Source organism: Lissotriton helveticus, chromosome 2_1 (genome assembly GCF_964261635.1).
Source record: "Lissotriton helveticus chromosome 2_1, aLisHel1.1, whole genome shotgun sequence".
In the NCBI taxonomy this organism is placed as follows: domain Eukaryota; kingdom Metazoa; phylum Chordata; class Amphibia; order Caudata; family Salamandridae; genus Lissotriton; species Lissotriton helveticus.
Genome location: NC_136059.1, coordinates 580,853,600 through 580,880,280, shown reverse-complemented (window position 1 = coordinate 580,880,280; position 26,681 = coordinate 580,853,600). Strand labels below are relative to the sequence as shown.

The 26,681-nt window shown below is 42.6% G+C and overlaps 1 protein-coding gene across 1 annotated transcript in view; it reads left to right on the top strand.

Annotated features, from left to right (window-relative positions):
* ARHGEF28 (Rho guanine nucleotide exchange factor 28) overlaps nt 1–26,681 on the top strand; it is a 1,107,856-nt gene that overhangs the window by 819,261 nt on the left and 261,914 nt on the right. Inside the window, exons 12-15 of the mRNA XM_078675262.1 lie at nt 7,910–8,102; nt 20,220–20,331; nt 24,319–24,399; nt 25,430–25,472. Of these exons, the coding sequence (XP_078531388.1) occupies nt 7,910–8,102; nt 20,220–20,331; nt 24,319–24,399; nt 25,430–25,472 (429 nt within the window). The remainder of the gene's footprint in view (nt 1–7,909; nt 8,103–20,219; nt 20,332–24,318; nt 24,400–25,429; nt 25,473–26,681) is intronic.

Genomic DNA, 26,681 nt, shown 5'->3' with positions numbered 1-26,681 from the left:
ATTGGTTTGCTGGTGTGTCATTCACTTTTTTCTCACACCTGCCACAGCATCCAGCATGGAGAAATAGGTCAGCCCACTTCATCCATTGGCTAACTACACTGTGAGTGATGGCACTCTGACCTTTCACAAGTAGTTTCCTTCAATTCAAGGATTACTATGGGAATATGTGCTTTTTGTAAATTTCTTTTTTTGCTTTTAGTCAGTTTTGTTTGATATTGGCAAGTGCCCATCGGCTTCCCCAAAAATTGAGTTGTCCATAAAAAAAGGAGAAAATAAAAGTTGACAAAGCCAAAAGATTTCAAGCCAACGCCAGACCTATTGGCATTTCCAATGCTCGTTTTTCATTTTATGACTCTGTTTCTGGTCTGTCATGACAAAGAATTCTATATGTCATCTTGGAAACAGAAAACAGGGCATCTTGAAAGCTTGGGCAACCCACTTTGAGGTCTACTGTAAAGTGTAAAGGGTATTTTTAGTCCATGCCTGTCTGGTTGCGAAAGACCTTCTGTGGACTTACAGTTGGCTTAGCCAGCCCATTGCTTGCTATTGTTCGGCTGTATTGTCACTCTCATTTGCTTGCTTACCTTCCTCTGCTTGTGTTTGTTCCTCCTCTGGAGTATAACCTCCTATTGTAACGGGCTGACTGGTATCCTTCCACTGTTCACTTTTAGGTAGCTGCTTTCTGTCTTTCGTTTTGGTTAAGCACTCCACAAGAGTGCTTGTGTGTTCTTGCTCTCTCCCTCGTGTGCTTCTCCACCCCACCAAACACCTACTCTCTCTCCCTCCTGGGCTGCTTGTTGCTCCTCGTGTGCTTCTCCTCCACCCCCACAGCTGAAGCAAGGGAAAGTTTGCACAAATCAGTAGTACTGGCTAGAAAGTGTTAGGTGGATGAAAATAAATGACCGGGCGGACTGGCTCCATAGGGGAGCCTGATTTGATAGAGGATACTAGAGAGGTGATCTATTTGTGGAGGAAACTGTGATAGAAGCACCGTTGGAAGAGCAGGAAGGTGTAAGTAAAAAAAAGCTATTCGTCCAATGAAGGTTGTTGTTCGCAAGCTGTTCAATTTTAATTTAGTCTTGGAAGAAAGTAGAGAGGTTATTACAGAGCTCTTGAGAGGGCAGAATAGTGCTGTAACAAGCAGTGATTTCAAGGAAACTTTGAACAATCAAAAAGGTTTCTTTGGATGAGTTGCTGGGGGGCTCGATTTTCCTATCAAAAGACTCTGTGCTTGGGATGCTGGTCACAACATAGATTTTATTTATGGCTGTTGGGTTGTAAGACCTGCCATGATTACTCGTGTCTCCCATTTGTGCTTGGCATCGTGAAGTTCCTTCGATTACCATGCTGCAGAGGGAGCCTTGCGCTTGGCCCTGTTCCAACTAAGTGGGGCGAGGGGATCAGTGGTATTATTGAGCCGGCCATTAAAGGAGTCGGCGGTGGAATGAATATTTGAGGGGATAGGGCAGAATAAAGCTGAGGATGTATTCAAAACTGGTGGGAAGGATTTCAGACCAGTTGCAGGGAGTTGGAACAGAGCAACAATCAGTGGGACAGTTGAGGCGCAATGTAAAGGGAAAGAAAAAAGGCACCCCAAAATGCTCTGACCAGGTGGTGGGTAAAGGAGGAGAAGCGGTGAGAGCAGTAATATTTGAAATATATGATCTGGGAGGGGTCCTGCGAGGTGGCTAGCCAAAGTAACGTTTTTAGGAGTATGATGAAACTGGAAGATTTCAAGATGTATGGAGAGAGGAAGTCAGAAATAGCAACTCCTGTGGTGCATGGGGGGGGGGAGTTCTAACCATTCAGTTGATCCTCCGCCCTTCAGTGGCCCCTATTCAGCCCAAGGCCATTGAAAATCTGTCAGATATGTGGGAGTCTAAGGGACCTGCAGGGGAGGCCCATCATTTGTGTTACACCGCTGAGCAACAGCACTGGAGAAAGCCGCTTCGGGCCCATGATATTGATAAATAAGCACACCCTTCACAAGCAGAGTTTCAAGCTGAGCAGTGCTGGAAAGTAGGAGAATCACTCCAGATCCCGGCTCCGGCTGCTCTTTCTGGGATCCAGCCAAGCAAGAGAAATGTTTTGAATTTGGCGTCATTTCCCGCCACTAGGACACAGTTTAGCAGCACTCCCCAGGTTTTCTGCATTCTGTATGGTGCATCAGCCTGCAGGCATCAAGGGGGCTTTCTTTTCACTTTCAGCTCGGCACTAACAAAGGTTTGATTTAAAGAGCCATCAGCCTTTCTTTTGTTCAAGTGTCATCCTGTATGGGATTCATCTGGAGTCTAACATCTAGCTGCCAATGCAGTGGAAGGAAATAAAGACAGATAGCTCATCACTTCACAAGCACTTAAAATAAACTATGACTTGGAGGCAGGTTTTGACTTTCTTGAACCCAACCTCTGCGAGAGATGTGCATGCACTGTAAGAATGCACATTATCTATGTGTATTAGGTAATTACACTAATTATTTGAAGTACACCTACTAACCTATTTTGTATTTAGTTCTTATAGTGCTTTACATTACACACAGAGACACAATAAATCATAAAAGGGAGTAAATCAATGTACATGAAATGTTACTTAAGATAATGAGGGTTATAAGGTGTAGGAATTGCTTATCACCCATACTTCTAGACATTATATGTTGAGTGTGAACAGACAGGAGAAACACAAAGTCAGGATATAAAAGGTAATGCAGTGCTAGGGGTTGTCTGTAGGTACAACACTTTATTAGTTCCCAAAACAGCCTTTCTTTGCAATTTTAGAATAAAAATGAATTCAGAAAGAAAATACTGATCTAAATCCAAGACTTATAGTTTACATGCAGCTCCATGATGCCGGTAAATAGATCACTGTGTTATATTAGAAGGACTGCAACTTATGTACTAAAAGTAACAAAATGATCTCAGTGTCAAAAGCAGTAACACACTTACCCACCTAAATGAAATACAAATCTGTGGTCTAGATGTTACACAATGTGCTTTGCAGCAGGCACATTAACCCTTTATGCAACTTTGAGTCAAAACTGTGATTGAACAAAACACAGCACTCTCCCATGGCTACATTTTTATTTATTTTTTAAATTTCAAAAAAGTTTTTATTATAAAATATGCATATCAGAGGATATATACAGTACAGAGTAATGCAAAAAGGGGGGGTTACAGTTGAGTTTGGCTTCTTGCGTCTTGGTTGTACACTATATCTTGCGTCATGGTTACAAACTATACATTATGCATTGAGTATACTGTACTCCCATGGTGTGAGAGAAAAGAAGAGAAGAAGAGTGAAGGGGGTCGGCGAGGTGGGGGTGGTTAGGTTTGGCGTGTCTCTAGGTGTGCGTCGAGGGCTTCCCACATCTCCTTCTTAGCGTTGTGCTCCTTTGAGAATTTGCCAGTGATGTTGTCAGCGCCTCTAAGGAAGGTGACCCAGTTTATCCAATTCTTGAAGGTTGCCTTTGCTGTGTTTTTCCAGTTCGTTAATATGATTTTCACCGCCGCAGTTAGCAGGATGTCTACTAGGTCCCTCTCTTCCTTATTCTCTAGGTTATCTGTCATGAATCCCGTGGTCAGTCCAGCGAAGCCTCCTTGTATGCTTTTCCCCGTGACATCGTTGATGAAGCTATATACCTTCTTCCAGAAGCTTTTGACCTTGTGGCATTCGAATATGAGGTGCTGTGAAGCAGCCAGAATTTTGTTTGTGCCAGTTGTGGTGTGACTTTATTAGTTGTTGCCGATTTTCATAGTTTGCTCTTTTCCTCGTCAGTGAGTTGTCTTGTTCCTAGTGTTTCCCATGCACTTGTCACCTCTTTGTTCAGTGTAGACGTGTGGGGGCTTAGGAGTTTGCAGATTTGTGCTGTGTGGTGGCCTGTGGCATTGAGGTTGCACATGTATTGGATTATGGTTGGTGGGTTCTTGCTTAGATTCGCCTTTGTTGTTGCAGTTTTGATTTTCAGGAATGTATATAGTTCTATGTCAGGGAGGGTGTAGAACTCCTTGAGATTTTGGAAGGTGATCGGTGATTTTTTCGTTTCCAGCTGATGACGGACTCAATGGCAGAAGCAAACATCATCGTGATCCCCAAAGAGGGGAAAGACCCGCAATTCCCACAAAACTGCAGACCAATCTCACTCATCATTGTGGACTGTAAAATATACGCAAAAATACTTGCAAACAGGCTAAACAGGATCCTACCGCTAGTCATCCACAACTCACAAGTAGGCTACATTAAAAATAGACTATCCCAGGACAACACGAGACTACTGTGCCATCTCATTAACCAAACTACACAAAGCGAAGAACAGGCAGTGATGATAGCGCTCGACGCGGAGAAAGCTTTTGACAGAGTTTCCTGGCCCTTCCTAGATACCTGTATGGGGAAATTCGGATTAGGAACTAAATACAGAACAATGGTGATGGCCCTCTACACCAAACCAAGAGCCAGGGTAGTAGTGAATGGTGGCACGTCCGAACCACTAACATTAGAAAGAGGCACAAGGCAGGGCTGTCCCCTCTCACCCGGCCTCTTCCTGCTAGCTCTAGAACCACTACTAGCCATGATAAGAGACAACAGCGACATAACAGGCATCAAAATCAGAAGCAAAACAGTGAAGCTAGCAGCATACGCTGATGACGTCCTCATCACCACCACAAAACCAGAGACATCAATCATGGCCCTAATGGAAACCATCGCGAAGTACGCAACAGCCTCAGGGTACAAGCTTAACATAGACAAATCAGAATGCAAACCAATGAATATTCACACTACGAGAGCAGTACTAGGTAAATCAGGCCTCGCCTGGCAAACGAAACCCCTCAAATATCTGGGCCTACTTTTCAGGAGAAACCTAAAAGCAACCCTAGAACACAACGAGGAAGCCACCCTCAAAAAAATAAAGGAGAGACTGGACCTCTGGTCCCCCAAATACATCAGCTGGTGGGGAAGGGTGGAAACATTTAAAATGATGGTAACCCCCGCCGTCAACTATACACTCAGCATGCTGCCCCTAGCAATGACAGAGGACTTTCACAAGAAGCTAGACAAACTAATAAACAGATTTTTATGGAGAGGCAAGAAACCAAGAATCAGCCTGCAGAAGCTGAGACTAACGAAAGCACTTGGCGGCCTAAACATAATGAACTTTAAGAACTTCCAGACCGCCTGCCTAGCGAAGCAAGGAATATTCTGGGTCGCAAACACACAGAACTATGAACCGGAGTGGCTGAAGCTAGAAAGGAACATCCTGGGGGGCTGAACCCAAAAGCCTTGCTCACAGCCAACTAGCACCCACACAGAATGGACCCTATTATCAAACACACTAAAGATGCCCTACTGAGAGTAGACAAACTAATGGGACAAAAGATCGGCGGAACAAACTGGGAATCAATCTGGTTCAACACAAGGATACGATACCAGGGGAAGACCCTGAACAATGAGGCTTGGATTGAGACAGGAATAACTCCCATGGCTACATTAACCACCAGAGTGCTCTTACCACTATTATAATCCCTCAAAGTTCCTGGGCACACAAATATCTCTGCAGCAGGTGTCTTCACCATATAAACTATTTTGAAATGCAGCCTGTTTGTGACCAATTAAGTAAGCTAGAATCTGTTCTAGCTTACTTAATTGGCTGCAAATATTTATCTTTGTTGCCAAGTTCTTTGCACCAGATTTAAAAAACATAAATGTATAAGTTGACTGTCAGTATTGGTTTTTCAAACTCTACCCCTTGTGACTCCACCCCCTTTCCTTTGCCACATCTTGACCTTGAATTACTGGGTTCCCGCAGTATTTTTTTTTCCAATTCCAGCACTGAGCTGAAGAGCACGAATTCAGCATGAGCATACTGCAGAGTGGCAATTTGAGTACTTGATTTGTAGATAATGGCAGGACTTCCCCCTTAAAGTGACTGTCTACGCCAAGGATTACATTTTCTCCAAGAATGGCTTGAGCAAAAAGAGAGCAGAGCAGTCGTTCAAAATAAGTCTCTGTGGCAAATGCTGCATCTGTTTTATGGGATAACATAAAATCAAAATCATCCAGAGCATGTTTCATGAGGGATCTCATGTGGCTCACATAACTCTTGGCATTAGAAGAGTCAGGAAAGTGGCTTCCTACCTCTCGCTGAGGAGGAAGTGCTGTAGCAATAAAAGGCTGTGCAATATAGCTAATAGTGGACAAACACCAGATGGACTACAGGGGCATTTGGGACACTTTCACATACATCACCAGTGCCATTTTCTGGAGGCAGGAGGGGAACTAGCATCATCAAAAACAGTGGAACAGGGCACACAGTGCAGCGGGTATCATCAATAAAGTCACAACTGGAGAAAGGCTCAGCCATTCTTATAAGAATGTTTGGCCCCTGTATTTATTTATTTATTATTTATACAAATGAGGCACTAAAGCACTACACTGGTAATCAAATACCTCTTGCGGATGGCCTCCCACCCTGGAAACTGTCTGAGATGTACTCCTGGGAAAGGTAAAACGGAGGGCCCCATTACGATGGCGGTTGGTAGGACCGCTATCTGCCTCTGTATCGGGCAGGAGACTGTCTCACAATGAGTCGGTGGTTCCACCCACCCTATTACAATATAACCACCATGATGGCTGCCGTAAAGTGTTTTTTTCTAGTGCAGCTTGTGCTGCGGCCCAGCACAATGGCCGCAGTACAAGCTGCACTAGAAAAAAGTACTTTGTTCACATCCATGCACCATGTGCCAGGCACCATGTGTAGTCAGGCACACCTTGCAAACTTTGCAGTTCAATTTCCTTGTACCAATGTAAAATGTAGAGGTGGGTGAAGATTGCATGAAGTCTGTGTATTTGGAGGAAAGTGCTTCACTTTGATCTTGGAGAATACATCCACATTTTGCTGTTTTCGTTGGATTCCCCGAGGCATAGTAATCCCTAAAAGCTTCCATCTAATCGATTATTTGCTTCTTTAGGCTGCCTCTTGGGTGGGAACCATGGTGGAATGAAGCCTGCGGCCTTGAGCCCTTCCGGAGTCACCAAGTAAAATAAGGGTGCTGTGGAGTTTCTTCTGTGATGGTTTAGGTTCAACATGAGCAAGGGGGCGGGGCACAGCACATCGCCAGGTGCGTGGTTGAGAAGCCTTAAATGAATGGTTGAAGGAAGGTGGAATCCTGGGATTTTGCCAGGTAGGAATATAGGGCTCACAGCGGGGGCAGGAGGGCTGATAAGTGATGCCCACCCTTGTTTTGCTGTCGCTATGCACCCTTCATGGCAGCAGGAACAGTTCCCTCTGCCTTAAAGGGTTTCTGAAGCTGTCCTTTTTTCATGATTTGGAAGACTTCATAACTTTGCAAACTTAAAATTGCAATTTCGGCAATCAGGCACATCACTCGTGGTTAACATTTAACATTTCCACTTTTTCATTTACAAATAGCTTATTGAACAGTGCCTTCAAATACTTTATACATAAACTGGCTTGGATGAACATTAGGGTTTCTCTGCGTTCATCATTTCCCAGTCATTCGAGCACCCCTCAGCAAATTAGCTGTGCTCCCTTAGCCTCATCCATGCTCATGACGAGCTGAGCTCGTCATGAGGCACGGCACTCCGGAGCTCATGACGAGTTCAGCTCGTCATGAGCCGTGGAACGCTCACACTGAGCGTTCCACTGGAACTGGTGTGGTCATGACGAGCTCAGGTCGTCATGAGCACACGAGCGCCGTGCCTCATGACGAGCTGAGCTCGTCATGAGCATGGGGGAACTGCGCGCGCCCCCATCACAGCGGGGGAATTACCCCCGCATGGAAGGGGTTAAGCACTAACAAATTAACAAAAATAAGGGCATTATTTCTTTTTCAAGTTATGAATTTTAAAACACCATTTTCCCATAAAGATCTAATAAACAATCTGTTCTTTGTTTCAGCTCCAGCCTTGACGGTCTTGATGCGGACAGTGAAAGTGAAGGTAACTCGGACAGGCCGCACGACACCTTTGACCCTGTCAACATCAACCCTCGACCAATAGGCAGCAGTGGAGACGAACTAGATTCTTTTGAAACCAACAGTGAGGTGGACTATAACATAAACAGAATGGAATCAACCGGTCTATTATCAAAGGTATGCGGATAATTTTACATATGGACCTCTGTTCATAAGGAAACTAATAACAGTGGTTGTCATGTACTCTATTCTCTAACTCTCACAGCTCTTGTAAAAGCATATTTTATGCACTTGTTTTATGTCTTACCTAAGATGCCAGTCTTTTTTCCAGGCAGCGTGCATGCATGCGACGGACCTTTGTATGTGGAACTGTAATGGAGATGAATGGGTGAAAAGTTGTATCTTGTATGTGTGGCCAATGTGGACACTGGTTTTTGGGTGGCATTTCAGTTCGGCACTCAATGCAAGGAATGATGGATCAAGTATTACATATGAAGGGAGGTTGTTCTAAATCCTTAGTGCAAAGCTGTAGACTGCTTTTTATTTGATCATTTATTGCATGCCTTTGCTTTATTACGGCAGTATTCTGAATTTTGTTGGTCCCTTGAGGTGTTTGATGTTTATTCCTGGTAGCGGCTGAGTGGTCATTGTTGCTCAGTATGTAATATAGTCAATCTTGAAGGTGATGTACCATGGAGGGGCAGCCTGTGTAGGTCCTATGAAAGTTGTTCTGTCCCTTGATGAATCTTTTTGCACAGGGTCAATGCGAAATCAGCAATGTCAAAGGAGATAGTATCGTCATCATACAGGCAGGAGGCAAATATTAGTGTTCTCAATACTTTTCCCCTTTCCTCCTAATCTATCAGCCTCTCCAAGTTAACCCATCTTCCATGACAATGTGACGTCATTGATCATCCTTGATGCAACACAGTGGAATCATCTCTTGAGAATCCTTTGTCCGCTGCCACCATGATCCTGGACATTTGCAGACAGCCAAACATATCGTTCCACTGTTATCTCTAAGAAGCAAGATTTGGGCACTCATAAGTTTACCCATTTGTCAGGATGGTGACTCCATCATACTGCCAAGGACACGACACACAGAACGTCTCATTGGTTTCCTTTGTGATTGTCAAACAAGGGGTGTTTCCTCCCAGTAGCCACAGTGCCATTCTGTAATTTAGTCCGTATGTGAAAGGTGGCAAGTGTCTCCTTATTAGGGCTTCAGTTAGGAGCAAAAAAACATAATGCCAAAACACCTCCGAAATCTTGATGCCTCTTGTTTGTACTTGAGGTGCAAAAATAATCAGCGTGAGAAAAAGCCCAGCCATATCCTCAAAAAAACCTGCTGGAAAAAAGGCAATACTCTGGGAGAAAAAGTAATAGTAATTAGTGAAAAATGGAACAAAAAAATCAGGGATTGAATGTGTTGTGATGCATCCTTCTCAAGCCGAATCCTGCATATGTATATTTAAGAATACAAATGATATCATAGTGGAAGAAAGGTAAAGGCCATCTTGGTTTGGCATTTTTAGACAATAAACATTGGAGAGGCACCCATTTTGATTGACGTAGTTATAAGGTTAGATCTGTTTACTCTTCTGGGAAACTTTCATTTCAGAGTAATGGCTTAGAAAAAGAAGAAGGAACTCACATTTAATATAATTTATGCCCCGTTGTTCGAGCACTTTGCAATAGTCACTCTTTAAAGTTCTTTGTAGACTGAGTTCCAGATTTTACATTAACAGAAAATGCAAACAATGTTTACTTCATTTGTTGGATATCAGATGCCACCAACACAATGCCACTGCCCAAACTCCAGCAAAGCCTTATGAACTACCATAGCCTCAGAAGTTTTACTAAACAACTTTCCACATTCATGAAATTACTATTTTTATTTATTTATTTATTTTTAATATTTATAGAGCGCTCAAATACACAAGGGTGTCTCGGCGCTGTGGACAACGACATCTGCTGACGAGCGAAGTTATTGGTTGTATAGCCAAGTTTTGGTCATTTTTCTAAAGTTTAGTAATGAGTCACAAGATCTGATGTGCAGTGGAAGAGAGTTCCACTGTCTAGTGGCTGAGGCAACAAAGCGCTTGTCACCCCATTTGGCTGTCTTGACACGAGGGACCTTCATCAACAATGCATTGGCGGAACGAAGCGCTCTATTAGGCGTGTAAATGGCTAGCTCTTTTAAAATAAATTGAGGCCCAGAATTGCGCGTATCCATAAAGGCAATACATAATGTCTTGAACTTGATTCTGTTCTTTACCGGCAGCCAGTGATACTGTTTGAGGACATGAGAAATTGATTTGTACTTAGGAGTTTTAGAAAACATCCTAGCTGCGGCATTCTGGACCGTTTGTAAATTTTGAATAACCTTACTTTGTGCATTTACAAATAGACCATTGCAATAGTCTATGGAAGACAAAACCAGAGTGCTAACCAGAGTTTTTCCAACATTCAAGGGGAGAAATGGTAAGATTTTCTTTATGGTTCATAATTTATAGAAGGAGGCTGACACTACTGAGTTGGCATGTTGTGTAAAAGTCAATTTGTTGTCAAATATGACGCCCAGATTTCTGACCTTAGACACTGGCGTCGGTTGGGAGCCTAGAGCAGCGGGCCACCAAACCTGAGACCAAGCTGGGGATAGATTGCCAAAGGTCATGACCTCTGTTTTTTCCGAGTTCAGCTTAAGGCAATTGCTGGCCATCCAATTACTGATGGCCAGCATGACCTTTTGGAATTCCGCTGCTATCTTATCACCGTTGTTGTTTATTGGCAACACCAGTTGGGTGCCATCGGCGTAGGATGTAAGGCCCACCCCGACACATAGATGTTGAATAGTGTCGGACTTAGTGACGATCCCTGTGGGACACCACACGGGAGGGCTAATTGGGCAGAATGGAAAGTGCCCAAATTCACTGACTGGGTACGTGAGGTGAGGAAAGATGATAGCAGGTCCCGAGCCTTAAGCTGAATGCCCATTTTAGTAACGTGGTCGATCAGGATGGAGTGATCGACCGTGTCAAATGCGGCAGAGTGATCCAACAAGATGAGGACCGCTGTCCCACCTTGGTCCAGGATAATTCTAATGTCCTCTGATGCTTTAATCAAAGCTGTTTCGGTTCCGTGCCCTCTACGGAACCCGAATTGGGGGTCACCGAAAAGATGATGATCTTCTATGAATTTGGAGAGCTGTGCGTTCATTATCATCTCCACAACTTTAGCTGGAAATGGTAGATTTGCTATAGGCCTGTAGTTGGTAGTGTTTTCTACCTATAAATTAGTTTTTTTAATAAAGGTTTCAGGTGTGTCTTTTTCCAGGCAGTTGGATAAATTCCTGATAAGAACATTGCATTAAAGGTGGTGGCCAGAGTAGGGGCTATTTGTGTTGTGAATTGATTAAACACAGCAGGCGGACATGGGTCATTAGCCGAACCTCATTTCACCGTGGACATTATTTTAATGATTTGATCTGATGTTATGTTGTCAAATTGTGTTAGTGTATGGTCAGGGATAGGGTTACCAAGTTGTGGTTCTATGAGGTCAGTCTGAGAGCAAAATTAGTGTATATGTTGTTTACTTTCTCGAAAAAATGGGTCGCAAGGGAGTCGCATAGTTGCTGAGATGGTGTGGGGGCAGCCACGTGTTTGGAGCCCGATAAATCAGACACTACTTGGAAGAGCTGCTTGTTGGAATTTTTCGCATCTTTGCTCTGAGCAACATAGTAGTTCTTTTTTTCCTGAGTGATTACGTTTTTATATCTAGCCAAAGCTTCTTTATAGAGAAGTTTCTCTTGGTTAGTATATGATTTACGCCATTGTCCTTCCCTGTTTCTGCACAGCTTCTTTTGTTCCCTGAGCAGTTCAGAGAACCAGGGGGCAGATGGAGATTGCCTATTTTTCGAGAAAGTTTTGTTGGGTATCAATTTGTTAAATGCCTCATGAAGCCATTTTTCATAGTTGGTTATTGCCATATTGGGGTTAGTAGAGATCACTGGTAGAGTGGAATGCCGCTGGTCCTTGAGCAGCTGATCATCACCACTTTTCCAGGCTCTAGAAGTTATCTGTGGTTGTTTATCCTTTTTCATGAAGACCTTGGAATTAGTGAGGATATCAAATATAATTAGAAAATGGTCTGTCCAAACTAATGGCAGGATGTCTTTTACTTGAATTAGATGATAGTTGGAAAATATGCCATCTAGGATGTGGCCCGCTTTATGAGTGGGACTACAAACTTGTTGTGATAGGCCTATTGCTTCTAGGTCCTGAAGTAAAGAGGTGGTGTCTTTATCTGACTAGTTTTCCAAGTGGAAATTGAAGTCTCCTAAGATCGTGTACGTTTGTTCTGTTGCTATAGGTTCTATCAAATGACTTAAAGTGGCGCGAAATGCTGACCTTGAGCCCGAGGGTCGATATAAAAGAGTGCCTTTGAAGGTCTAGGTGGCATTGAGTTGAATAGTGAAGTGAATTGCTTCACAATTTGGTGAAGGACTTAATTCAATCTTAGTTATAAATTTGCTGCGATATATTATCGCAAGACCACCTCCTTTTTTGGCGATCTTGTCCTCTGTTATGGTAGTATAGCCTTCAGGGGTGGCTACTATAAGATCAGGACCAGAAGCTGCATCTGTCCATGTTTCAGTGATGAAAAGTAGATCAAGATTATAATCTATCATCAGATCTGCTATTTCATAACTGTGTTTACCTAGGGATCGAGCATTTATGAGGGCTGCTGTGATATTTTATGTATTGTTTTAGTTTTTATGGTCCTTTGAGGCCGATTCTACGGAAGTAAGTGGCAGAAAATGGCAGTTAGCACAGGCTTTTATAGGTGCTCTTGAAGGGGTGTCCAATATCATACATGTACAGTCACTATTAGCGGTTGGGTGTAATTTAAGTAATTCCTTTTGTGAGTAGTAAATATTCTTTAGTTCTGATAGCTGCGGGCCGGGGCGGGGACCATAGGCCCGGGCCAGGCGCGGACGGGCACAGACGGGCTTTCCTTTGACGCGCCGCTGACCGACCGACCTGGAAGTTGGCTGGTGATCCTCCTGAGGCCCTCCGAACAACCGGCCCTTGCTGTGTCGGACCGAGGCCAGGAGATACAGGCAATACATGTAGGTGCAGTACAATGGTTAAAAATTACAATTTGTTTTAAAAAAATCAGTATTGCAGGTTGGAAGGAGTCAATTTGAGCAGCGCAATAGCTTCGTGCAGCTAGCAGCTATCTGCCGCGTCCGCCGCGCGTGCGCGTTAGCACCAACTTAAATACTGGTGGTGGCGGGCAGCTAGACCGCTGACCCGGAAGTTGGCTGGTGATCCTCCTGAGGCCCTCCGAACAACCGGCACTTGCCATGTCGGACCGAGGCCAGGAGATACAGGCAAAACAGGTAGGTGCAGTACAATGGTTAAACATTACAATCTGTTTTTAAAAATTCAGTATTGCAGAGTGGAAGGAGTCAATTTGAGCAGCGCTATAGCTTCGTGCAGCTAGCAGCTATCTGCCGCATCCACCACACGTGCGCGTTAGCTCCAACTTAAATACTAGTGGTGGCGGGCAGCTAGATCGCTGACCGACCGACCCGGAAGTTGGCTGGTGATCCTCCTGAGGACCTCCGAACAACCGGCACTTGCCGTGTCGAACCGAGGCCAGGAGATACAGGAATTACATGTAGGTGCAGTACAATGGTTAAAAATTACAATCTGTTTTTAAAAATTCAGTATTGCAGAGTGGAAGGAGTCAATTTGAGCAGCGCAATAGTTTCGAGCAGCTAGCAGTTATCTGCGGCGTCTGCCGCACGTGCGCGTTAGCTCTAACTTAAATACTAGTGGTAGCGGGCAGCTAGACCGCTGTCCGACCGACTCGGAAGTTGGCTGGTGATCCTCCTGAGGACCTCCGAACAACCAGCACTTGCCATGTCGGACCGAGGCCAGGAGATACAGGCAATACAGGTAGGTGCAGTACAATGGTTAAAAATTACAATCTGTTTTTAAAAATTTAGTATTGCAGAGTGGAAGGAGTCAATTTGAGCAGCGCAATAGCTTTGTGCAGCTAGCAGCTATCTGCCGTGTCCGCCGCGCGTGCGCGTTAGCTCCAACTTAAATACTAGTGGTGGCAGGCAGCTAGACCGCTGACCGACCGACCCGGAAGTTGGCTGGTGATCCTCCTGAGGTCCTCCGAACAACCGGCACTTGCCGTGTTGGACCGAGGCCAGGAGATACAGGAAATACAGGTAGGTGCAGTACAATGGTTAAAAATTGCAATCTGTTTTAAAAAATTCAGTATTGCAGAGTGGAAGGAGTCAATTTGAGCAGTGCAATAGCTTTGTGCAGCTAGCAGCTATCTGCCTCGTCTGCCGCACGTGCGCGTTAGCTCCAACTTAAATACTAGTGATAGCGGGCAGCTAGACCGCTGACCGACCGATCCGGAAGTTGGCTGGTGATCCTCCTGAGGCCGTCCGAACAACCGGCACTTGCCGTGTCGGACCGAGGCCAGGAAATACAGGCAATACAGGTAGGTGCAGTACAATGGTTAAAAATTACAATCTGTTTTTAAAAATTCAGTATTGCAGAGTAGAAGGAGTCAATTTGAGCAGCGCACTAGCTTCGTGCAGCTAGCAGCTATCTGCCGCGTCCGCCGCACGTGCGCGTTAGCTCCAACCTAAATACTAGTGGTGGCGGGCAGCGAGACCGCTGACCGATCGACCCGGAAGTTGGATGGTGATCCTCCTGAGGCCCTCCGAACAACCGGCACTTGCCGTGTCGGACCGAGGCCAGGCGATACAGGCAAAATAGGTAGGTGCAGTACAATGGTTAAAAATTACAATCTGTTTTTAAAAATTCAGTATTGCAGAGTGGTAGGAGTCAATTTGAGCAGCGCACTAGCTTTGTGCAGCTAGCAGCTCTCTGCCGCGTCCGCCGCGTGTGCGCGTTAGCTACAACTTAAATACTAGTGGTGGCGGGCAGCTAGACCGCTGACCTACCGACCCGGAAGTTGGCTATGTCCTAAAACAAAAAGGAAAGAACTGTACAGGACAAGTAGACAGACTACTGTACTGACAACAACTTAGACTATGGAAAAATCAACCAAAAATACAACGGAAAATATCGTGCTTCATGCATGATGATCTCTAGCTGATCCTCGAAGGAACGTTTTAGACATTTTCTGAATTCTAAAACCCATTACCAAGCACATATTGGCACATCTGATCTCGACTCTTTTCTAATGCATGGGTGTTCTCTTCATAAAGAAACTATTGTTTGGAATCCCTCCTCACCCTAGACTTGACCAGCTTGGACAACACGTAGGTACTCCTGGATTGCCCCCTGCAAGCTTCTGTTCTTTTCACAAGTTATACTAATAGCGGTGGCTCCTCTGTTATAGCGCAGGAGCGCACGGCCGCCAAAACTTGTGAAAATAAAATAATAATAACAGAGGTTTATTATCATTTTATTTTTCTAAATAGGGCCGAGTCTAGGGGGCTGGTCCATTGTGATGACGGAGGAGTGAAAGGCACTGCTGCTAAGGGCACATGGGTTTAGACGGCCGTCTTAGGACAGCCAAACTGACATGCACACTGAGAAGTCTCCACCCTGAGCTGCGTTGCTGTGTTGGAGACAGCAGGCACAGGCTCCCAGTCTGTTTGGGAGCACAAGTTCAGAGCGCTCAGGCCAATCCATGCGCTTCTCTCGTGGTGCCATCAGCATGAGAGTAATGTCTTGATTGGCCAGAGAGGTGTCCAGGAGACTGTCTGTGCTGCAGTAGAGCCAGAAGTGCGGGGATGCGGCAGCCTGCAGGTAAGTCCTTTATGTTTTGTGCGTTAAGCATTCCCATTGCAGTGCCCATTTTCAGAGGCACCACAAAAAAAAGCCCACCAAAAACGAGAAACATTTGTAATCTGGCGGGGGCCCGACCACGGGTTTGGCGGTGCAGGAGCGGGCCGCTGGCATGGTGGTCCCTCCCCCACCGCCAAACTCGTAATAAGGCCTTAGGTATTTTGTGGTCAGATAGGATGGTGGTTGAATTGATTATATTGAAATCTAGCAATATGAGATACCTTTCAGTGATATTCTAACACTTTGATCCATTCTTTTTCGTGGAAAGATGTGCCAAGGTCAGCTTCCCAAGGATCCTTTAAACCGTCCAGGGATGCTCTCCCAATACTGAATAGGGCCCGGTATAACCAGGTGATTAGCCTTCTGCCACAACCTATCATAAAAATAACCTGAATATACTCATGGGTTGGTGGTTCTGTGATCTCCCACAAGTGCATTTCCACAGTGAGGGCTCTGTGTTGCAAGATTTAAACTGCTTGGGGTCTAACCCCCCCCCCCCCATTAAGGATTCAAATATTGTTAGGGCCCTATTCTCAAACAGATCTACTGCCAAATATAACACCATAAGCTTCAAAATTCTGTGCTATTCGGAAGCCCCAAATGTCTCGCTTCACTATTCAGTCAGGTCTCAAGCCGCTTCTCTGATGGGTCTGGAACTCTCAGCTGCTATTAATATATTTCTTCGTCCAACTCTCCTCAAGTACAAAACTGTTTGTTTGTAAAATACCACTATTTGAACTCCCTGTGTATTTTGCATTTTTAACCAGACTACTGACACCAGATCATCACACCCCTGACTAAGAAAAATTGTCATTTTTCTTTTCTGGAATTGCTTCTTGTGGATTTTATTCTGTCACTTGTCACCAGTCTATAAACTTTCAGATCAACCGGCCTTGCCATCCCAAATCCTAACAGCATTACTATATAAAGATGCTACATCCTTGCTCTGCACAATTCGGAAGAACTAGGGGGTCATTAGGATGGCGGGTGGGCTTTGCCCGCCCGTCACCCTTGCGGTAAACGGGACCGCCCGCCTAAAGGGAGAGGGTCCCGATGTGTGCATTATGATGCGCCTGCCACAGTGGCGGGCGCATCCCTCATATTTAACGTTGTGGCGGACGGTGCTCATTGGACCGCCCGCCACAATCTTAAAAATGAATGCATGCATTTGCATACACGAAGCGACAGGCACCTGCTATAATATGGCTGGCGGTGTCCATTGGACACCACCACCATATTAAGCCCTTTCCGCCGCGGTCGCAAGGCGACCGGGGCGGAAAAGCGGCGGACGGTTTTTCCGTCTGCTGAGGTCCCCCCAGCCATACTATATATGGCGGGGGGAAAACTAGTGAGGATGTTGGGCGGATTGCCCCCGCCAGGCTGACGGTGGCTACCGCCAGTCTGGCGAGGGCAATCCGCCCGACATCCTAATGGGCCCCCTAGTAACCATTTGTTTTCATCACACAATTCTATCATTATGTTTTCAATTTCAGCCTCCATATGATTATTGTATATTTTGAAGCTTTAGATTCAAAATGTTTAATAAAATCATTCCTAGGTATTGGCAAATCTTGTGCTGAGCCTCCAACTTATAATCATCTTGAATGCATTGTAATATTTTATGTCGTTACACTTGTATTTGATGGAAGCATGATGAAATAAGAGATAATGGAAAGTGAACTATCAAAGAATGGAAAGTATTTTGTGCAGTGTCTGACGTTTGTAAACACAGATGAGTTTTTAAATAACTTTGGTTTTCCTTGGATATTACAAAAAGCACCCAAACCACTTTCAAAAAGGACAACACTAGATGCTATTGAAGATGAGATGGAAGAAAAGCCCCAACCTCACGTGCCGAAGGAAAATTTACTCCAAATGATAACGTGCAGTATCCGCCAGGCCAGCAGAGCACCTTCCTCCTCTGACCTGCAGAATGAAGTACAGTCCACCACACTTTAAATAAAATTCTTAGTAATAACTGGCTGACAAAATACACATACAGAAACAAACTACCTACTGTATGTCTAAAAATGTCATGAAATTAAGACATTTTGCTAGATACGACTCCATAGCCTCTTTCTTCTCCATGTGTGTAAGAGGCCATGCTCAGTTTGAGCTGGTGGCTTCCGGTGCTGGGCACCAGCACTTAATTCTTAACGCCGGCACTTTTGACACTCTGCCACATGGTGGCGTTGTTTTTCTAATTGAGAGATCAGCTCAACAACAGTTGTGTATTAATTCAATATACTTTAAAAGTGACTAATACCTGCCACCCAAACCATTTTTATTGTTTTGTGGCCTGGAATAGTGCAAATTGTCACACTTGTAGGAGTGTAATGGTTAATAAATATGTTCGTTTTGTCATTGGCAGCGCTTGCAGGGCCAAGGGCTGGCGCCAGCTGCAGTTGCCTTCTGATGAGGGCCCTGGCACTTATGTTTTTAAAAATTAAGCACCGATGAGAGGTATTGCTTTCCCTGCTTAATTCATTAAAGGACTAGTTGTATGTGTGTCTAAGCGGTTCCATGTTGTCCCCTATTTTATATTATATTTTCTCTTAACAAGTGTAATATTTTGGGTGCCAAATTACCTTTAGTGCAATTCCGTCTATCATGATAAGTAACCAAAAAGGCTGTTTCTTCTTTCATTTCACATTGTTTGGTATGAAAGCACCAAAACATTTTGTTTCTCACCATCATATTCCTAATGTTTTTGACTGCTGAAAAGACATTAAAAACCCGGTATTTACATTTTTCATGCCTGATGATGTCAGATGGATTGCTCAGAGCCATAGGACGGGACAGGTTGTAGTTAAGAAAGTGGTGAATCGCTTCAGTAACCACTTTACTGAGATGATGTTTTGACCCTGCTAGGCTGGTCACAATGCCCGGTCAAAGGTTTGACTGAATAGCATTGTTTTCCGCTCTTTACCAAATCTTGGGAAATGAGGTTGGACTCTTTACAAGACTTATCATTTTGTCTCCTGTGTCAGTTTTCAGTGTTTTCTCCATCTAACCTTCTGTGATTACTGTTGCTTGCTTTCATCTTAGAATTCTGAAGGGATATCAGACTTCTTCCCAGAAGGCTTTGTGGATTGTATACAGGTTTTTAAATGTGATTATTTGTTGTTCGGGGAGCAAGTGCAGGGTCATCACACCTGGGGAAATAAGATTTTGCTTCTTGAGTTTGAAGCTGTTATGTGCTTCTTTGTAGTTTCAGTATCTGTTTTTTGGTAGCCCTATGTTCATGATATTGCAGCAGACCAGTTTGGAGTCCCAGGACACTGTGCATGTCGATGCATTTCTTCGATTGAGCAGAGCATGGCCTTTCTAAACATGTTCATCTGGTAATTCACTCCCTTTAGCAACACGTTGTCTGGAGACTGAATAATATGTGATACACTTTGACGTATGTTTTAAAGCATGCTTTTTAGCTTTTCTAAGTTAGTAATTATCTGCTGCACTTTTTTCGTCAACGGTTGTATACTGGCATCCTCTGTTAACAGTTTTGTAATGATGTGTCTGTTCTCATTTACCTGTTGCATTATTTGTATTCCCATCTTTTGCAGCGGTAGAGGAAATAATTACACTGAGTTCAGCAAATGTACCTCTTTTATCCCAGGTTCTATGATAAATAGAGTAGTGGGCAAATCCATAGTAGGTTTCATTGCTATTGGATATTTGGGGCATACATCCTAATATTTTTTGTGCTTGTTTTAGCCCATTAGGCGATAAGTGCATTCCTTTGATATTATGTCCTTATTCCCAGTGCATTCATTTCTGCCATGTAGAAGGATGATGCAGTGGGTATCATGTCTTTGCAGTCTGGTTTTGTTTTGGAGTCCTCACTTACCAACTTCTTTGAGCCATCCACCGGCCGGAGCGATCATCAATATTGTGTTACTCAAATCCCTGGTTCGTTTTAACTCAGGACCTCCATGTCATCCTCCATCAAGCAACACCCAACTACCCAAACATCAGTCCTCTTAATCAGCTGCTCCTCCAAACCTTGGCCTATGACACAGCCCTTCAAGTTCCACGTTTGCTTCCATTGTTGTGGCATTCTTCTCTCTTTCCACTTAAATCTGCTTTTGTCCCTTAAGCATATTATGTCTTCAAATGTGTTGCTGTTAGTTGGTTTGTTACACACAACACTACACAGATTCCTCTGGGAGCTGTTTAGCTGCCCAGTTTTTACGGGTGAGCCAAGACACTTTGTATTGAAAGCTTTTCAGTTTGTAAGACAAACTTGTCAGGCAGTGTTGAAGCTCAGCAAGTGCAAATGATAGCTTTGTTCTCCCGCAGACTCCACCCGCGCTCCATACATAGAGCACATACCTGCAACATAGGAATTTTATTAACACCAATAAACTGCCTGGTGTATATGCACCGTAGACGATGTCATGATGATCATCAACTATTTATGATCTGCTTTGACCTCTTTTAGGAATTGTTGGCATCTGGGGTTCGACTGCGTTCCTATTCATGCTCATCACCAAAGTCTTATCCGGGGAAATCACGCGTGATCCGGGATGTTGCAGCGTGCGACTCCACTGAAGGTAAGCCTCATTTTTATAGAGTTTTCGCTACTGCTAGCGTTTGAGATTCCAAATACAATGGGCGACATTAATTCTATTTACTACTAAAAAAGGTTTAAGAGGGAAAAAGTGCTTTGTAAAAGTAATCTTTTGATACAGATGTGATGAGCATAAAATATCAAGATAAATAAATGTGCTGCCCAGTTCATGACATCAAATGCCTTTCTGTTGAGGACATGCATGTAGCTCAGTGACGTAGTACTATATTTGTTGTTGCCTCAAGCAAAGTCTGCAATGCATCATAATGCAACGACACGGGGTATCCCCTGGATCACATCAGTATGTCAGTTCCATTCATATTTCTGATATTCCGCGTGTTACCAAACAAAATAGTGGGCAGTTTCATGAGTTATTGGCGTGAGACTACGCTTTAGGTTGTGTTGACGTCTTCAGTAAAAGGAAATTATGATTGTCAGCTGGGCCCTTCTTATGTGACCTACTCATATATAGAATTATGTACGTGCATAGATATAAACTGATTTAAATGCTCTGCGATAGGATTAAGAAAACGAAAATATTGCATAACATAACAGTACATTTTGTTTAAATTATGTTTAATCAAAAAAGCAACCCCAGCCATAAGCTTTCAAAATCAGTGCAATATTTATTTATTATTTTTCTTAGTGCCACTAAGAGCGCTTTACAAGTAATCAAGGTGGCATGTCAAAAAAGACATTTCCTGAAAATGAGGTAGCTGTGAGAAGAAGGCATTATGAAAAGAAGGTAAAATCAAACAGGTAGGAAGGAACTGTCAGTTCAAGTGGAGCCAGACAGGGACTTCTTCAGCACGTACAATTGGGTCCTAATTAGGGCGACAATAAAGGATTGCTTCGAAGGCGTTCTATGGCCCTAATAATTATTCCTTGCAAATATGCTAGTTATGGGGGCTGTGGGACTGTGTGGGGCAAATTTGTATTTGTTCTTCAAACTAAGCAAATTAGGGTCATATGTTAAACAGCCAATCAAATAATGCTTATTTTGTTGCTATTTATAACGTTTTCCATGTTAAGCACATTTTTGTTTTGAATATGCAAAGACAAAACCCTCTAAATTGGAGGTTGCGGTTAAGCATTTGAAGAGAAAAGTGAAAAGATCCAGAGCTCCCTAATTCGATATTTTTTAACTTAATCTTCCAATCTTCCCCAGTTTAATTTTTCCACTTCCTGGAGCACACAGAACAAGTTGCTAAGGCTATATTTTTAGTAGTATCTGAATTTTAGATAGGTTTATCTTTCCGTGAACGGTGCCGTCTGAATTACGTGTGAGGCCTCTAGATTCCTTTCATTCATATCTAAAAGTATTACCACAAAGTGCAGGAGATTAGTGCGTTCATTGCAAATGCAAAACAGTATACCCTCACCTATGTCTGCGTCTAACCAATGCCATCAAAATGAATGATTCCACGTTCATGTAGGAAACACGCATTCGGTGGAAGGAAATCCACCAAGTACCAATCAGGAATGGCTTCCGTCATCAGCCCACACGTTCATTGCCTCGCTTGGGTGCAAATTTCTAAACTTTAGACATTTCCAAGAGCACGTATGGAAGCCTGTGATTGTTGAAATGTTTGCAGTAGTACTCCTGGTAAACATTTTAGAATTTGTATTTCCTGCCACGCATAGAGGTTTTTGCATTTGTTACAGTATACACTGGACAATTGCACATATGAAAATACCTTTCCCTCCTTGGATAAATCCCCTCCTCCAGACCCCAACCAACTTCAGGGGGTGTCCTTCCTATTTCCATCACGCACAGGTAGTGACTAATACCCTTGGCAGGAGTACATCTCTGATCATCTCCAGAGTAATCATGGGTCATAGAAACATCTGTGAATGCCCACAAATTTGTTAGTTTGTGGATGCCTCCAAAGCTAGCAGGACATCGCTGGCCCGGAACACCCACTCCACACCCTGGAATAGAATGTACACATGAACAATATTATATTACCCATTGACGGGATAGCAATTATGCATTAGTGACTGCTAGAATGACTGTAAATTCATGGTTTGTGAACTCCAAACCCTGATTTGCCCTTGTAAGTGGCCTGTTCATGTGACAATAACACGTGAAGATGGCATTGGGAATCAGGCCCTCGTCTTCTGGTGCCAGCCACTGGACAAGGGGCACTTCCTGTTGCCTACAGTGCTGTGCTCTCCCTTAACCAGAGCACATTTGTGGCATCAGTGGAAGCTGGTCATTGGTAAGGAATGATGCAAGTGTCTTCATCTTGAGTCTCAGTAGCTGCACACTCGAGAGGAGGATCTGTCTCTTTTCTGTCATTTCATTTTAGGACTTTGCTTTGCTCTCTTGTCAAGATCTTCATTCTCTGTGGATGTTACTGTTGAACAATTGTAATGTTATTAACCGCTTAACCACAGTGGCAATTCCGCTGCGGTGCAGCTGTTTAAAGGTATGGTCGGGGCCGCGTCGGACAATGGACGTGTGCAGCACTACGAACGTAGTGCTCACGATGGCCGTTGCCCGGCGCACGCATGGAAGGGGTTAACACTAGCAATAATATTAATAATAATAAATCATAATAATGCGACTACAACTAATAATAACAATAAAAGTTAATATAGTTACCATAGCAGGAGTAGTCTTAGTATTAGTAGTAGTCTTACATTGCTATTAATATTGATAATGATAATAGTAATAATAATTAAGCTCATTATCTTTAGGTTTACGCCTATTATTTTGAGTGTTAATGATAAGATTAACAATATTAATGACACTAATTATTATTAATTGTATTTTGTATATGTAAAAATGTTAATTATAAATCATTATTATTATACTACCGTTAGTGTTATTCTTACTAATATAATAACATGCCATACACATATTATAGGTGGTAATGATAAAAGAATGATTTTAGTACTATAATGTCTACTATTAAATGTATTATTTTATGATTGTGGTTATTATTATTATTATTATTAATAATATTATTTTACTATTACCATTACTACAATTGTTACCATTATTTTCTTATTATCGTGATTATTGTTATTATTGTGTGTTTTTCAAGTTTTCATGAAGATACCTTAGATTTGCAATAAATTGCATTGCTTGTCTCCAGGGTTCTTGGATTTGTTTGCTAGAACAGGTGCTAGACTGGCCATAAACTAGAAAATTGTGTAGATTACAGGAGAAATGGGTGGTTAAGCGGGCAAATGTGTGCAAAATTAAAAGCTGGGGGTAAAATCAATGGAAAGATGGACATAACCGGAGTGTTAGAAGGCTGTAGACCATAGGGAAATGGCTACAAAACCAGAAGTGGTGAATTTTATCTAAATATAAATTAGTTTCAGACACAGAAAAGTTCAGTTGCATTAGTGGAAGTAGAAAATTACGGTGGTGTTTAGGAGGATCCAAAATACTAATTAGCAGGCAAGTGACAGCCAGATCATGAAGCAAAGAAAAGATTGCTAAACTCGAATAAAGAAAAGCAGAGGGAAACTAAGAGAATAACTATACTTAACTTTGAGGTTTTCAAGTGCCTGTAACTGAGGAATAATGAGGGTTTACCTAAGTGTCTGATGTTTGTAAATCAAACTTTTCTACATGCTGTTTTGAGCAGAAGGGGTGAAAAAGATGTTGCACTAAAGTATATTTATAAACAAGGTAAGTTCTGAGAAAAATATTTATGGATCATCTGTGAGTGGGTATAAATGTTTAAAGAGTGTGAGATACCATGCCAGTTTTAAATGGGGAATTTTATGAGCCATTGCTACAATGTCAATACACCTCATTACTTAAATGTTCTAATAAATAAATTTAGGATGATTTGCTGGTCATTTTATTCTGGAAGCTTAATCCTCGTATTTGGTCTTACCACTATGAATGTAAGAACTTTTTCTCACGAAGAAGAGGATACCATCAGCAAAGGTCGAGAACGTCTTACAATCTATATGTATCTCTAAAGGATTTATTCCTGCTCTGTAGATGGTGTTATCCACAACAATGGGCGATCCCTACTGCAGGCTCTTTCGCTGTCTAAATCTATGTCTCTGCTCCATCCCAGCAGTAAGTACTGCAATGGTAACCAAGACCGCAAAACAACCTTGCATGAGATTTTCTTCATTGATCTTTGGGCAGTGGTGGCAATGTACTCTTCATGCAGGAAAGCGCATCTGTTTAAATTTTATTTTAGTCTGAGAATACCAGGTTTGTTATCAACATAAGCAAATCACAGTTGACGGCAAAGTACAACATACCTTTGCTCCAAATTACCATGAGCTGGCAGTGGAAATTCCTGGATGACTTGGGACATAACAATAAAAGGAGAAAAGCCAATTTGTAAAAATGATAGGCGATATATTGGAATTTCCCAACATGATTCCTCCTCGTTTCACTCTATTTGAAATCAGTGCTGAAACAAATTTGCTTGGAACTGTTTAATATTATTTCCCTCACTAGTATTCTTTCATTCTGTTCTAAGTGATTTTTCACACCCATTTTGCGTGTGTTCTCCTAATGCCACAAGCGGCAGGAGTATGATTACACATTTCCATGAAAAACACTCAAGTGGCCCAATATTTGTTGCTGTTATAGGCAAAAAGGCTGACTTCAAAGAAAATATTTTCTCTATGGAAAATTTCTGTAACTATATAGCTGTAAATCTATGATTTATAATGCCTTATGTTTCTAATGTCAGTATTCATTTGAGACTTGCATATTATACAATCACATCTGAAAGAAACGTAGACCTATATCTCATTTCATACATTTACTCTTCCTTTTATGAATCAAGCTCCTTGCAACTGCATCTCCAATATTAAAAATAGATCCCGTGAATCTCAAATTTGTAACCTTAAACGATCAGAGCCATTAGTTGTTTTTATTTTCCAGTGTGGTTGTGGAGAAATGTGTGCTTAATGGTGTTCAATCATTTTTATGTTGTGGTTTTCCAATCTGATCAGTTTTGTGAAATCGTATTGTACCAATCATAATAAATGTTAATCATAAATCGTGGTGGTGGCTGTGTGTTTTAACACATTCATACTGTACACAAACTTACATACAGTATGTGATTGTCATTTTTTGTGTGTTTTAGAACAAAGGGCCTACAGTCTTCCAGAGCAGATAAAACAGCAAAGGTATGGACCTGAATCAAACAAATATTTTTCTGCGAGTAACCTCCATATTATTGTTCTACAGATGCTTACATTTGTGATAAGTGTTACTGTTACAATAGTTATGTTATGATCAGTGGTTTGGTGTAAAGTTTATCATTTACTATCTCAAATTCCATATTTCTAGTGTTTTAGATTATCTGATGAAAACAATGAATGTAGGTGTAACAGAGTTAGCATGACAAAATAATACCAGTTTATTTAGTATTATTTACACGACTTATATGGAGCCCACACTACAGTAGCTGTTTTGAAGAACTCACAGGGTAGCAGACCTTGACCAAGGGGAAAAGGGATTGGGATGGTAGAGAGAGGATCAGTTACAGGAAGGAGAAAGGGCACAAAGAAACTCTGGAAGTGCGAAAAAAATGCTTAGGAGGGAGTTCATATTTTCTAAGTAGCAGAATTACTCTAATAAAAGACAATTTTTCATGTTCCTCTTGAACTCTGTGAAGCTGGTGAGGGACTGCGATTCTGAGTAAAGATTATTCCAAAGTCTTGTTGAATTCAAACGAAATTTCTTGTGCAAGGCAAAGGAAATTGCAGAGAGTGTGGAAGTGGAATTAAAAACAGCAGGCACATTTATTAAGGCTCGGGAAAAAACTAGAATAATAGTACTAACTAAACAAGATTAATGTTAGTGATCATGTAAGTCCTGTGTAGGACATGGATGGAATAGATCAATCTAGTTGTCCTTATCTGTCCTCAAATTGTGTGTGTCTGCAGTACTGATACCAGCTTATATCTAATTTCTGTGGCTTATTTGTGGTCCAAAGGCAGTTGATCAATTTCATAATTTGGCTGTAGTATTTAGTAGCAGGTTATTCTCTGATTAGCATGGCAGTTCAGTGTTGTGGTGAAAATGTCAGACATCCAACTGTACATGGTTTTTGAAGAGTGTCTGGTACTCCAGGATGGGACCTGAGTGCTCAGCATACTCCTAACTGCAAGACTTTCCAGGCATATCTCTGTCTAACACAAGATTGTACACATTCTATAACCTGTGCATAGGTGAACTCTTTTATGTTATGTTGTTATGTGAATTTGTAGAGCATAGATAATCACCCCTGAGAGTATCCAGGCACTGAGTAGAGCAACCCTGAGTGGGGAGGAGTAGATCATGCCAGTTTCATCTGGAAGAGCCATATCTTGAGGTGCCTTCGGAAGTCCATG